The sequence below is a fragment of the Scyliorhinus canicula genome, chromosome 16 (assembly GCF_902713615.1).
Source record: "Scyliorhinus canicula chromosome 16, sScyCan1.1, whole genome shotgun sequence".
Lineage (NCBI taxonomy): Eukaryota > Metazoa > Chordata > Chondrichthyes > Carcharhiniformes > Scyliorhinidae > Scyliorhinus > Scyliorhinus canicula.
Window position 1 is genome coordinate 128,622,844 of NC_052161.1, and position 15,612 is coordinate 128,638,455.

The following is a 15,612-nucleotide window of genomic DNA, read 5'->3' on the forward strand; positions in this document are numbered from 1 at the left end:
TGGTTCACCAATGTCCTTGAGAAAAGGAAATCTGCCATCCTTACCTGGCCTGGCCTAGATATTGCGGTTGACTCCTTGCAACAAATGCTAGCCTTGCCAGCAACACCCACATTCCATGCAAGAATAAGAAAAAAAATGAGCCACTATACATTTGTCTAAGTAGATCAAGCATCCTTAGAAATTATGTTCACCTCCCACACAAGATCCAATGCAGTTCCCAATGATATGTGTGTATTACATATATCAGCATCATCTTTTACGCAGTATATGCCTCATGCCCCTCATATTTTTCATTGCATTACTCTCTAAATCCAAGCACAGCAACCAGAAATTCTAAACAAAAGAAAATGCAAGTGTCAACATTAATTAACTAAAATTAACTGATGTCTTTGAGTCACATCGACACAAAATCTGTCCCTATTAATTGTGCAAAAGTCTACTTGAAAATATTTCATTTAAGAGTTTTGGCTGACAGAGTACCATTATCCACTGAAAGATCACAACAAAGGATACCATCTCTGAGAAAAATAGGCCACCGAAGACACAGCCTTGCTAGTATAATTAACAATGTCCAAAATTCAATGACAATCACCAGAGCAACAATCATGACTGCTGTTAAGGTGACCCGAGCATAAAAAAGCTTTTATCATTCACCTTGCAATAAAAAGAAACATCACACATACCCTCGGTCTTTTCAGGATGCATTTCACTTCAGAATCACTGGCAGTTGTAACCAATGTTAATTTTTGTATGCTTCTCCAGACGTACTTCAGTATATTTTCCTTTTCAAAGCACCAGCTTCCACTGTGAATATTTCACATGCACAGCTAGCACAATAGGTGCAGAGATAAAAATAAATACAACACAGACACAGCCTAGATGACTATCAAATCAGCTCCAAACTACTGGAGGCAGCACTCCATTTTTTCCCCTTGCACTGAACTGCTAGTATATTACATGTTACTAAATCCTGTCACTGACACATAAAGGAAAGAAAAATCAAATCTGTGCAGATAGATAGCTATAAAACCCACCAGGATCCCTGCAGCTCTTCAGCACATCATCCTACTCGCAGTATGATGCAGAGTGTCTGAAAATACCATTCTCCTCTCTTCTTGCTATCACTGCCACTGAATACTGATAGACACCAAGGACAAAAGGAGGAACCGACATGAACATTAAGAACAAATATTTAATGGAACACTGGCTTTCCTATCATCTAGCTTCATGTAACCAGGCACTGGGTGTTGCTCTCCCCTGAGAGTCTCTGGGCAATTTCTGAGACAGAATGAAAACCTGGCATGGAGGTGAAAGGAAAATGGCAAAAAATTTAATTCAATTCAATATTAACATATTTTTTAAAACTTCTCCTTCCCCAAAAAAATCTCCAAGCATTATTAGATACATAGAATTCATTCTATCAGTTAATTTATCTCACACACAGCAAAACATGTGACAAACTGGATTTTTCTCTCCAAGCATCAGATTCCACCACAGCTATATCTCATAAACAGAGTCGAGATGGAAGTGGAACACACTAATCGACCCAAAATTTTTTGCTCATCTTTATTTTAATTTAATTATTGTACATCAGAGCCACAAGCAAAACCTAAATTTAACAAATTGAAATCTACAGCAAAGTAGCTTTCACTAAGAGACAAATATAATTTGAAAGTATGAAACCTTGATTCTATTTTCATAATCTGACACATGCTTGCTGGTGTTAATTTTAGAACAATTCAAAAAACAAGTCAGGTATCAGTTTTTGATACATCCATTAAATCCCAGAGTCTAGAACTATATAGGATATTTTTGTTTATGCAAAGATTGTGTTTCTGCATAAAAAGTAAAATGTTAACATAAGAATGATTTTAAAACAATGCTCTTGTTCTAGGAATGCTTAGAATAAAAAAACTTCTGAATTAGAATATTTTATACTGACTTAACAGTAAGTGACAGATTTCAAAAATTAAGGCTGAACCCCTAATAAATTAACCCTGTAGACCAGTCTGGTTTGATAACAATTAAAATTTTATTTTTTTAAAACATGGCATTAAATGCCATTCAAAAAAGCAAACTGACAGCAAAAATAGAACCTCAAGTGCCAATTTGCAACAAATTATTGAAAAACAGCTATTTGTTAGTGACTGCATCATTTGTAAACCATGTCTCCCAAATTTAGTACATCAACAATTTCATGCATTTGTCTTTTCAAAGATTACATCAATATTAACTATTAACTATCTCCCATGAAATCAGAAATTATACATTTTTAAAAATCATACTACCTTTCCCAGCTTCTTACTGTAAATAGCAAACCAGAGGCCTAGCTTGCACATTAATCATCAGCCAGTCTCATGAGGCTAGAATGGAGCAGTCTCTCTTTTTTCCAACATTTTCTTTGCTATCAGTATCATTGCAACACAAGTCTTGTAATTTTTAATCAGACAGTGAACCCGGTGTCTCAGTCACAGGAAAGAGAAAATAGACAATTTATTACCTGCTAAAATCAGTAGCAAGAGAAGCTTACATGGCACATCTTCTGCCAGGCTCACAAAATGATAAGAGCATTATCCAACAGCCTGCTAAATTGCATCTTCTGGTACCTGGACAGAGGCTGGACACTTTTTACATGGAAGTAAAGGGACTTGCACTTTTTATTATACTGTCAAGCAACATTTAAAAATAGTACACACACTGTGCCGAAGGAACATGCGACTTACTAAGCACCATGCAGTACCATAGTCACACTGCCACGACTGACCCCAATCATTGAAATCAAGAATTGACTGAGTTGGCTTGATTTAGTGATACTCGTTGCATTTAAATTAAACATTAAACATTAATGCAGTTGCTTGGTTCTTTGATGCACTTTTCACACAACAAATATGTTAACCAGCATATATTAAATTAGCATTTTTAAAAAGGTGACAAAATGAAAAATATACTCAAATGTTTATTTTAACCCTTAAATTACTGAACACTCTAAATGCATGCAGCATTCAAAATCCAATTGATGTGTTACGTAAACCAAAATTAAAGATTTTAATTTAATGCTCTCCAGCTTAAGGTCCCTTAAGGCAGCATGGTGGCACAGTGATAAGCACTGCTGTCTCACGGCGTCAAGGACCCGGGTTCGATCCCGGCCCCGGTCACTGTCCATGTGGAGTTTGTACATTCTCCCCGTGTCTGAGAGGGTCTCACCCCCACAACCCAAAGATGTGCAGGGTAGGTGGATTGGCCACGCTAAATTGCCCCTTACTTGGAAGAAAATAATCAAGTGCTCTAAATTTATTAAAAAGTAAATAAATAAATAAATGAATGAAAAGAAAATATTCCGTTATCTGCTACTTTACGCCACTGTTACAAATGGATAACTTTATAGGATGGTTATGTTTTAAACTGTTTCCTTTAACGTATTGAAGTAGAGTGCCATGAAATTGGGCCGATGATCACACTAAACTATGCATGGAACCAGGCCCATGTGATTGCTAACCGAAACCTTTAGAAAATCAAGTTGGGCCAGCAGGGTGGTGCAGTGGTTAGCACTGCTGCCACATGGTGCCGAGGAATGGAGTTTGCAGTTTCTCCCCGTGTCTGGGTGGGTCTCACCCCCACAATCCAAAAAGGTGTGCAGAGCAGGTGAATTGGCCATGTTAAATTGTACCTTAATTGGAAACAAAAATGAGCACTCTTATTGTATATCAAAAAAAGAAAATCAAGTACCAGTTTTCACATCTTAAGTAGAAGGACTGCTGGTTTTCTGGACAGATAGACAGGTAAACAAAAATAGCTGTTGGTGTAAGAAGCAGAAGAAAACTTTATGTTAACCATCAAGCAGGTTGGTGCTGATGAGATTTTGTTCTCTGTTCATAGAGATGGGGCTTGGAGATTTAAAGGCCAAGGTATCACCAGAGTGCACATTCCTGCTGGAATTCGATCAGAGGTACTCAGAAGGTTGAACAGAACAACTTTCAAAGAACACTAGAAGACTCACCTAGTGTAGCAGTGAGGTTTAGGAAAAGCCAGGAGTTCAGAATTCAGTTTCAAGGCTAACTATTTGCTGGGAGCGACGCAAAGTAACAATGTGTCATAAAATATGTCCATTGTGATAGTAAATGGGGAATTAATTTTAGTGTATTAGTTGCATGTCAAATAATATTTTGTCTATGTTAATTTGAGCTCATTTGTTGCAGTAAAAGTTTTAAAAGATAAAATCTTGTTCTGTGTTTCTTTTTAGCGGTTGCTGGGAAATTCACTGCTCTTTTTAAAAGCTTTTGGTCCCAATGGGGATTCCAACAACATTCTTCTGGGATCCGCCTCACATACCTTACACTATTCCCCAATCAAGAAGAGAATGAACAGGTGGGTGCAAGCAAGTGTTTCCTTAAAAAAAAATTCTAACTAAGGGGCAATATAGGGTGGCAAATCCACCTGGGTTGTGGGGGTGAGACCCACGCAGACATAGGGAGAATGTGCAAAAGGAGAATGACCCGGGGCCAGGATTGAACCCATGTCCTTGGTGCCGTGAGGCATCAGTGCTAACCACTGGACCAGCATGCCATCCCAAGTTTCCAAGTAACTTCTAATACAACAGCTTGCATTTATATACTACCTTTAACATTGAAGAACGTTCCACACTGTTTTACAAATGCCTGTTCCTTTGTAACCATGAAGCAGCCCATAGTGACTTCCTAATTCAGAGACTTCATTGCAAATTGCTTATGTCATGGGAATGTCCCTTTAAGAAATGTGTGTTTATCAAATAGCATCAGTTATGTTATTGTGTGGGTGGAACTGGGCAGTGATTCTGGCTTTTACTTTAGTTTTGAGCTGGGAACTGTTTGTGCCGCTGTGTTTTACTTTTGGTTTAGACAGTTGGGAGCTACATTCAGACAAAGAAGGTTTATATTGGTCTCTCTCTCTCTATGTGTTTAAAGGTGTCCAGATCACTTGATAATTTAAAAGTGATACCTGTTTTCTGTAAAGAATTCAAACTTACCGTTTTGTGGAAAAAGGGATTGTCTGACTTATGAATGTTGTTACTTGAGTGAATCAGTAAAAGGGAAGTTGTTAAGGGTTAAATATAGAGTACAATAGCTGTGTGGGGATGTATGTTAGTAGTTGATAAAATTGCTTATTGTGTATGTTTAGAAAATGTTAACTGAATTTGTAGAATAAACTTTGTTTTTGATTTAAAGTGCTTAAGGCCTGTGTTGCATAACACCTGAAGACTAGGTCCTTGTGCTCCTCATAACCAAAATCTATAAACAGTTGTGGGTCAGGTGAACTCCATGATATACTTTGGTGTTCTCTAAACCCTGGCCTATAACACTTAGCAATACCCAGAATCACATTCTAGGCAGCATGGTGGTGCAGTAGCTAGCACTGCTGCCTCACGGCGCCGAGGTCCCAGGTTTGAACCCGGCTCTGGGTCAATGTCCGTGTGGAGTTTGCACATTCTCACCGTGTTTGCGTGGGTTTCGCCCCCACAATCCAAGGATGTGCAGGGTAGGTGGATTGGCCATGCTAAATTGCCGCTTAATTGGAAAAAATTAATTGGATACTCTAAATTTATAAAGAAAAAGAATCACGTTCTAGTCCCTCCTTGCCTAGAACTTCAAGAGTAGTTAAAAATCATGGAAATAAACGCAAATCTTGTCACTGTGCGATAGTGTTGATTTATCAACAGGCTGCATTGGTACGCCACTTGCCCCATGATATTCAATGTCATTACCATCACTGAATTCCCCCACTATTAAGATCCTAGGCATTACCATTGAATAGAGACAGAACTGGGCTAGCCATATAAATACTGTGGCTACAAGAGGAGGTCAAAGGCTAGGAGTTTTGTGGTGAGTAACTCGCCTCCTGATTCCCCAAAACCTGTCCACCATCTACAAGGCACAAGTGAGGAATGTAATGGAATACTCTCCACTTACGTGGATGAGTCCAGCTGCTACAACTCTGAAGAAATTCAATATCAACCAAGATAAAGCAGCCCGCTTGATTGGTACCTTTTCCACAAAGGTTCACTCCCTCCACCACCGACCAATAGTAGCAGCCATATGTACAATCTACAAGATTCACTGCTGGAATTCACCAAGGTCCTAAGGCAGCACATTCCAAACACAACATCACTCCCACATAGAAGGACAAGAGCAGCATATACCTGGGAACACCACCACCTGGAGGTTCCCATTTAAGTCACTCACCATCCTGACTTGGAAATATATAGTTGTTCTGTCGCTGAGTCAAAATCCTGGACTTCCATCCCTAACAGCACTGTGGATGTACTTACACCTCAGGGACTGCAGCGGTTCAAGGCATCAGCTCACCATCACCTTCTCAAGGGCAACTACAAATGGGAAATAATGCAGGCCAAGCCAGTGGCAGCCACATCCCATAAACAAATTTTTTTTAAACTGCAGCTCAAACCTGAAATGATGTGTTTCAAAGAAAAGGCAAATTAAAACAAAACAATGTGACCTGATCATATAGTATATTTAAATGACAGTGTTCTGCACTAGTATCGTAAGATACAGACTCACTCAATAACCCCTGCCTCAGCACACCACAATATAATGCACAGAACAATGATTTGGAGCCTTTTGCAGAGGGAATGCAATAATATTCCACTACACTTATTCAACCAACTGGAGCACTGACAAAAGACCTTGGGCATTTCAGCTTCCCGACAAAAGTTGTATGGTTTGATAGGTCACTATAGTAGACACGAGAAAAAGATAAAAATGGAAATTAGGCAGATGCGAGATGAATAAATACCTCAAAGAAAGACTTAATCTAATCTATGTAAATGTTAATATCCCCACTGTAGGTTAAGAATAGAAGAAAAAAAGCAGCTCGTCATATTTACCATGAAAATAGCCACCAGAGGAAAAAGAGTGATGGCCATGTAACCAAACCCAGGGTTCAATGGGGAGAGAGGAGAAACATGCATTCTTCACTACAATGCAAATAACTCAATTGCTGTGCATATGCAAGGACAACAGGGGCTGGTTTAGCACAGGGCTAAAGAGCTGGCTTTTAAAGCAGGCCAATAGCATAGTTCAATTCCCGTACCAGCCTCCCCGAACAGGCGCTGGAATGTGGCGACTTGGGGCTTTTCACAGTAACTTCATTTGAAGCCTACTTGTGACAATAAGTGATTTTCATTTCATTTCATTTTAAAAATGTTTTAAAGAAATAAGATAAAAGCAGCTCTCACGAGCCTGCATAAATACTGCATGCTTTAAAAAAGAAACTGCTTTTCCATAAATTATGGGTTGGAATAAAACTGCCTACCTTATTTGCCCTAACAATCCAGTTAAATATTACTGAGAAAGTGGTTTTACTGTGGATTTTTCCCTCGACATTATCATCTTTTTGCACGAAGAAAATACACGTCAGCGTTTCAAGTATTTTCTATTAGTTAATGACTAGGTATTTATTTTGTTTTAGTTATTCTTTCCATTTGTAACACATTTCAATATATGGTATAGCTTGCTACATTGCAGCTTCTGCTGTAGAGAAATTTAGCTATTTTTTTCCAGTGAATAGGAACAGTGTTATTGTGTACTAACTTTCTTGTCCATCATGTCAGTTCCAACGGGTTTTGGTTGTAACACTAGCGGACAGTCCAGTCCAGCATATTCCCATCTGACATCCAAAACTCTTCCAATGCGTTCCATCACTTTAATAGCTTCCAGGCCCAACATCATGGACATCTGATCTCTCTACACCTCCATCCACCACCAGAATGGTTTGAGAGCTCCCCATTAACAGAAGTCCATTCAGTCCCGATCCGATCCATCACCGCCTTTCTCCTGCATGGCTAAACTGGTGCTCACATTTTATAACTTTTCCTTTAACTCCACTCACTTCCTCCAAATAACAAGGCATGTTCTGGATTCCAGCACTGGGTCCTAAATATGCCTGACTTCAGTAGCACATGTGGTACAAAAGGATAAAGCAACAAGAAGTATACTGATTAATAGGAACCAAAGCAGTTCAGCATGCGAGGGAACGTAGAAGTTAATTGGATGAACAGGTAGTGTCAGTCTAATGACCGAGGGGAAAGGGAACATAAAAAGTCAAATGTGAGGAGACTGTGAGAGTGAAAGTTGGGGTTTAGGCTGAGTGTCATCAGACATTAATAAAGGAGGTCAGAATGTCTGAAAAGCATAGTGCACAAGAAAATTCTGCAAGGGAAAGACAAATCAGTAGGACATTTTAAAAACCTTGCACCTAAATGTATGCAGTATTCCCAATAAGTTCACTGAGCTGACAGCAGGCTTGAGTATTAGACTGAGTATTAACTAACGAAGAAGGTTTGATAAATAGTCTTGTCATTAAGGATCCTCTTGGAAGGAGTGTTCACAGCATGCTAGAATTTCAAATTCAGATTGAGCGAGAGAAGACAGAGTGCCATAATTGTTTTAGCGTTGGGCAGAGATAAATGTACAGGCCTGAGGAAAGAGTTGGCGACATTTCCTCACATCCTGCTTCCTGTAATAACTCTATTCCAATCTCCCAGTTTCTTCAGCTCCATTGCATCTGTTTCAATGATTCACCCTAACATACCAGCTGTGACTTCCTTTTTCCTTAATCGAGGATTATCCACCCCATTTTGGTTGCAGAGCTCTCAACCATGTCCATTCAACATTTTTGATCTCATTCCTTCACTTCACTCCCAGAAGCAGGGTTGAGTTCCCTTGTTTGCACCTTCCACATCATCCAGCCCCTATATCAAAGAGATCACCCTTTAATAATAATGTCTTTGGTGGTGACATTTTTCCCTCCTCCCCTTTCAGCATCCTGAAGAAACTGTTGTTTCCGCAGGATTCTGGTCCAAGAGCAACAGTGGGAGTCATTGTGTTTTTGGTGAATATTGATTAGTGGCCTGTTCCAGAAATAGAGACAGGGAAGCTCAATGTAAACTCAACGAACAGCACCTCATCTTTTGACTGGGCACTTAATGATTAAACATACTCAGGCATATTTCTCAGCAAATACTCTCTGTATTTATGATTCAAACATGTTAACTTTTAAAATATTAAATAATCACATTCTAATTCTAGGGGCCTCATGGTAGCATGGTGGTTAGCATCAATGCTTCACAGCTCCAGGGTCCCAGGTTCGATTCCCGGCTGGGTCACTGTCTGTGTGGAGTCTGCACGTCCTCCCCGTGTGTGCGTGGGTTTCCTCCGGGTGCTCCGGTTTCCTCCCACAGTCCAAAGATGTGCGGGTTAGGTGGATTGGCCATGCTAAATTACCCGTAGTGTAAGGTTAATGGGGGGATTGTTGGGTTACGGGTATACGGGTTACGTGGGTTTAAGTAGGGTGATCATTGCTCGGCACAACATCGAGGGCCGAAGGGCCTGTTCTGTGCTGTACTGTTCTATGTTCTATGTTCTAATTAAAATGTTACTCTTATCAACTACACTCTCGTTAAACATAACACTAGATTCAAGAACCACTCCATCCAGACATAAATCATATTGTGCAATTCACAGACCAGTGGAAAATGAAGGTGCTTAGTAATGTAATGCCGGATTACTGTCACTAGAGAGCTCCAGAGCACACTTAACTGCTCCTAGAAGCAATATTCAACAAATGCAAAGTCCCTAAGTCAAACACTTTCTTATGATCCGCTGTGTTGGTCGCGGATATGCCTCTGCTCAGTCTGTGGATTGGACATTCTTCTATGATTTGGCACATAGGGGGTTGACACTATTGCCGCGTCTGTGGAGGTTGGCGAAACAGGAGCCGCGACCAGTCATGAACCTGTTAAGGGTGGACCACTCTTTCCTTAGAAGGTTGAAACCAGGCAGCTGTTGGGTTGGGTTTGAGATCAGGTACGTGCTTGTTATGTCCAATAATTCCCATTCATTTGTCTGGGTGAATTTGTGCTGAAGTCTGTGGTGATATGCATACAGGCATATGAAATGAAATGAAAATCGCTTATTGTCACGAGTAGGCTTGAAATGAAGTTACTGTGAAAAGCCCCTAGTCGCCACATTCCGGCACCTGTTCGGGGAGGCTGTTACAGGAATCGAACCGTGCTGCTGGCCTGCTTGGTCTGCTTTAAAAGCCAGCGATTTAGCCCAGTGAGCTAAACCAGCATATGTACCCATAATTGACCATAGTTTTATCAATGTATATATTTGTATATAACTGTGCCACTGTATGCAGACAATGACCAACACATGTAGTGACAGCTATAACCTCCCACCAGCAGGTGGAACCATAACGGACACTCGCTGAAAAGATGTACAGCGTTTCACAAGAACTGTTAGTGGTGTGGCAAGCAGGGGCACTTTGCTCGCTGTTGCACAGATGATCGGGCAGTACAGAGGAACCCGAAACAGGACAAATGAGTTGATCACCGGCCTGCTGTGAACATGGTTTCAAGACATGACTCGAGCTTTTGACCCGCTTCGGCCGAGAAGCGACACACACCGTCTGCAGCCACAGTGAGTTGCAGGTGGGGACCAACTAGGACAGGTGGACGATCCCGGTAATACTAAATGGACAGGTGGACGATCCCAGTAATGCTAAATGGAACAGCCATCACGTGTAAGCTTGATGCAGGAGCGAGGGCCAACCTTATTCCGCATTCGGTGATGCAGCAGCTTAAGACAGTACCCCACATTTATCTGGCGGGCATTATCAAAGACTATAATGGTGCTAGATTGCGACTATAGGAGAATGTGAGCTGGATGTCACCATAAGAAGGTAACCCACAAGTTACAGTTCTCCGTAATAAAGGCAGAGCGTGAATCACTCATTGGCGTGCAGGCCAGAGAGCACCACAGGCGAGTCAAAAGGGTATTCGGTGCAGATTGCATTGAGTCTTCCCAACACACCTCAGTGGAGGCCATATCCGAGGCACATCCAGAGGTATTTCAGGGTTTGGCACCCTACCGTTCACCTGTAGTATACAACTGAAGGAAGACATGAGACCAGTGGTGCATGCGCCCAGACGGGTTCCTGCCCCGCTGAGGGAGACTCAGGGCCGAGGGGCAGCAAATGACAAACCTAGGTGTCATCAGACGCATTGAACAGCCCACGGACTGGGTGAACTCGATGGTATGTGTAAAGAAAAACAGACAGGGACCTGAGAATCTGCATGGACCCCAAAGACCTCAATGCGAGCATCAAAAGGGAGCACTATCCCATCATAAAAGGAGAGGAAATTGCGTGTGAGATGGCTGGGGCAATGTCCTTCAGCAAGCTGAATGCATTGCAAAGTTTCTGGAAGCTCAAGTTTGATGAGGCAAATACAAGACTGTGCATTTTCAATTCGCCCTTTAGCCGATACTGTTTTCAGCGGATGCCTTTCGGAATCATTTCTGCTTTGGAAATATTTCTTCGGACCATGGATCATATAGTGTAAGGGCTGCCGGGTGTGCGCCTATATGTGGATGACATCGTTATCTGGGGATACTCGTGGGAGGAACATGATGTTCGGCCATTGCAAGTGCTCCAAAGGATCAAAAAAATGGCCTCAAACTTAATCGGGTGAAATACCAGGTAGGTGTGGATGCCATCACGTTTTTGGGCGACAGTTATCACCAAAGGAACAATGATAGGATCAAGGCCATTATCATCATCCCGAGGCCCACAGATAAAAAGGGAGTCTTGCGAATTCTGGGCACGATCAACTTCGTTGGAAAATTGAATTCCAAATCTCACCTCAAAACCATCCCAGCTCATTAAAAAGGATGTGATCTTCCAGTAGTCGCCAGAACCCTAGCAGGAATGGAGAGCGCTCGGTGTCTCCTTGACAACGATGCCCGTGCTGGCCTTGTTCGACATGGCTAGGGAGACAAAAATCTCCACGGACACCTTTCAAGATGGTATTGGAGCAGTGTAAATGGAGACTGGTTGCCGGTAGCATATGCCTCAAGGGCCATGACGGACACAGAGCGTCATTATGCACAAATTGAAAAAGAATGCTTGGGACTGGTCATAGGACTGGAAACGTTCCACGATTACTTGTATGGGCTCCCCACATTCTTGGTTGAGACGGATCACAGGCCATTGGTCTCAATAGTCCAAAAGAACCTGTGCCAGATGTCCCCACAGATACAATGTCCCATGATGAAGCATCAGCGATATGATTTTAAATTGATCTACAACCCTGGCATATTTCTGGCTGTCGCTGACACTCTCAAGAGCTACGCCCCTATGTCAAGAGGTGGGGGGGGGGGGGGGGGGGGGGGGGTTAAGTTCAAATACATGCCAATATGGTGACCATCAGTACCGGTATCGGATGAGAAATCAATGCTCAAAGCAGAAAAGGCCAAGGATCCGGTGCTCCGAAAGGTGATCGGGTGTCTGAAGGGTGGCTGGACAAATGGCTCCTGCCCCGCCTACTACAACATTTGTGCTGAAGTCAGTGATATGGATGGCCTGCTTCTAAGACAGCACAGAATTGTCATCCCCCACTCACTACGGCCGCTCATGCTCAAGAAACTGCACAAAGGGTATTTAGGCATCGAGAAATGCAAGCGCAGGGCCCAGGAGACGGTATCCTGGCCTGGTGTCACCTAGGACATAGCTGGCATGGTGGAACAGTGTGACACCTGCCAGAAATTCCACTGCAGGCAAAACAAGGAGCCCATGTAGGTCGCAGAAGTTGTTGCCAGCCAATGGTGCAATGTTGGGGTGGACCTGTTCCATTTTCGAGGGAGAGACTACCAAGTAGTCATGGATTACTTTTCCAACTACCCCGAGGTGGCGCTGTTGTCCAATGCCACAGCAAGTTGTGTGATCCAACATGTAAAGTCGATCTTCGCCCGCATGGCATATCAATTATCAAATATCAAGGGGCTGTTTAGCACAATGGGCTAAATCGCTGGCTTTGAAAGCAGACCAAGGCAGGCCAGCAGCACGGTTCGATTCCCATAACAGCCTCCCCGAACAGGCGCCGGCATGTGGCGACTAGGGGCTTTTCACAATAACTTCATTGAAGCCTATTCGTGACAATAAGCGAATTTCATTTCATTTTCAATTGTCATGTCAGACAATGGTCCCTGTTTTAGCAATGACTGCATTTGTTCGCCAGTATGACTTCAAGTACGTAACATCGAACCTGCTGTATCCACAGTCAAATGGGAAGGTGGAGAAGAGCGTTCACATAGTCAAACAGCTGCTCATGAAAGCATTAGACAACGGGGAGGACATGTACCTTGCCCTGCTCAGCTACCGATCAACCCCACTGGTAAATGGCCTGTCACCAGCACAGCTGTTGCTGAACAGTCAGCTGCCGACAACCTTGCCCTCAATGGCAGTCCCATAGTAGATCGAAACCTCCAGTCGAAGCTCATCTCACAGAAGCACAAACAAAAGGATGCATATATATGACAAATCTGCACTCCAGCCTCTGCAAATACGTGAGTGAGTTGAGAATCCCAATGGCGGAGGGTGGATGAGGCTAGCAACGGTTGTCCAGCACTCAGGTCCACACTCAAACAGAGTGCTCACTGAAGATGGCTCATTTCTGCTCCCAAATCGAAAGACTCTACTCAAGGTACAATGACCCATTGTTATCAACCCGGCTGATGGGTTGGAGTACAATCCCAAGAACGAAATGGTGCAGAAGATCCGGCGCACCCTGGGGCAAGTGATGCCTCCGTGTTGGTGCCAGGGGAAGGAGCAGTGAGTGAGGCAGATGAGGCATGCTCACCAGCCCAGATGATACTCAGGGGGTCATCCAGAGTGCGGCAGAAGTCTGATAGACTAAACCTGTGACTGTAAATAAGGGTATTTAAAACATTTCTCCATAGGAAGGTAGTTTGTGGTGATATGCATACAGGCATACCCATCTATAATTGTACATGGTTTTATCAATGTATTTATTTGTATATAATAGGGCTACTGTATATAGACAGTGACCAACACATGTCGGGACAGCTATAACCTCCTGCCAGCAAGTGGAACCAGACTGGGCAGATGTATATACATTAGAGAATGGACGAGAGCTAGACACTCGGTAGCAGGATGGACAAGACAACAGACATCAGTAATGGAGACAGAATCATCTGTACATAGTAATGCATGGTTACCACGAAGAATAAATACTTATAGCAACTACATTTTTGTGTTCTATGTGTATCTTCATCATCAAGGAAGTAATAGAACACAACAAAGTCTTGTGTGGGAGGGTATCATTTTGTGGGTTATTGCAAGTCGCCAGATATGTAGAGGATAGGAGAGCGATGTTGAGCGTAGTGTTTCAGTAATGATACACATGGTAGCATTCAGCTGGGTGTCAACTTTGTACCTCTGTGATAATCTTGACCAAACAGAGCACAGTATTCTGCTACTGACTATGAGTGTGCAAGTCCTGAGGTTCGGATGGTGGTGGTAGCAGCACCCCATATTGAGGCTGCTAGTTTGACAATCAAGCTGTTTCTGGACTTGACCTTGGCTGCAGTGGTCAGTGTCCTATCTAAGATCACTTCGAAGCATGTTGGAGTTGGGTAGTGTTTTAACTTTGGATATTTGTAAAAATAAATTTAGAGTACCCAATTCTTTTTTTTCCAATTAAGGGGCAATTTAGCATGGCCAATTCACCTTCTCTGCATTTCTTTTTGGTTGTTGGGGTGAGGCCCACACAGACACGGGGAGAACGTACAAACTCCACACAGACAGTGATCTGGGGTTGGGATCGAACCCTGATCCTCAGCGCCATGAGGCAGCAGTGCTAACCACTGCGCCACCATGTCGCCCTATTCATTTGGATGTTAAGCTCTTTATTGCCTTTTGTATTGTAAAGATGGAATATAGCTGGATACTGTTTTGCAGGGCTTGGCTCGAGTTGCCAGGTTTTGCAGTATTGTTCAATTTGTGACAAGTCCTCGTTTAGGCACTAAGCCTTGGGGCATTCCACTGGTTTATTTATCATGTACATTTTGTCTGTCCAAGGGAACTCTGAACCTTCAATTGTTCAACAGTGTTCCGATGCTTTTAGTTGCCCAGGGTCCATTATCATTTTGTGCCATGCCTTGAACTTTGATATTGTTCTCTGATCTTAAGTGACTAAATGCTAAAATTACACACAATTGCTCCAAATTGAAAATATTTCTACTAGCCACAACTATTACATTGATTTGCTTTGAAAATTGTTATACAACTTCAAATTGGAGTGACATCCTCAAATCAGGACCAAGTTTTGTTAATTATGAAAAGAATCTACACAATTTAACTGACATTAATTTAAGGGAACTGTAAAAATTGGAAATACAGGGTATCCATAAGAAAAATTCCTTGATGATTCTAAATTGGAACTCCAATGTGCAAAGTCATGGAACACTTGTATGTGGCTGCATAACCTGAATCACTCATATAATCAGCTAAATTACTGATCAGCATTGGTTAAAAAAAATGTTAATACAATTATGTTTTGCTCAGGTTCACAGTGGCTTTAAAATCAGAAAATCAGAGTTGAGATTTGTGATGTCAGTAGCTTCATTTTGATTATCTGGCTAAATTGAGGCAGGGAAGTATTAAGAAAGCAGTAAGTAATGCAGGGATATGTCCTTTTTAAATTCTCCATTACCTTGCCAATTTTCAGCTTTTCCATCCAAAGTACTCATCATTCCC

At 42.1% G+C, this 15,612-nt stretch overlaps 1 protein-coding gene across 7 annotated transcripts in view; it reads right to left on the reverse strand.

Annotated features, from left to right (window-relative positions):
• prkcz (protein kinase C, zeta) overlaps positions 1 to 15,612 on the reverse strand; it is a 643,052-nt gene that overhangs the window by 514,528 nt on the left and 112,912 nt on the right. The window contains exon 1 of one of the 7 annotated variants that reach the window (XM_038773793.1): positions 2,501 to 2,745. The exons of 2 other annotated variants lie outside the window; for them this stretch is intronic. Coding sequence is in view for 2 of the 5 variants with exons in the window: in XM_038773790.1 (XP_038629718.1) it covers positions 684 to 705 (22 nt within the window). In the remaining 3 variants the exon portion in view is untranslated. Of the gene's footprint in view, positions 1 to 683; positions 994 to 1,034; positions 1,292 to 2,500; positions 2,746 to 15,612 lie in introns of those variants that run through there. 4 more of the 7 variants (XM_038773792.1, XM_038773791.1, XM_038773790.1 and 1 more) reach the window with 4 other exon arrangements.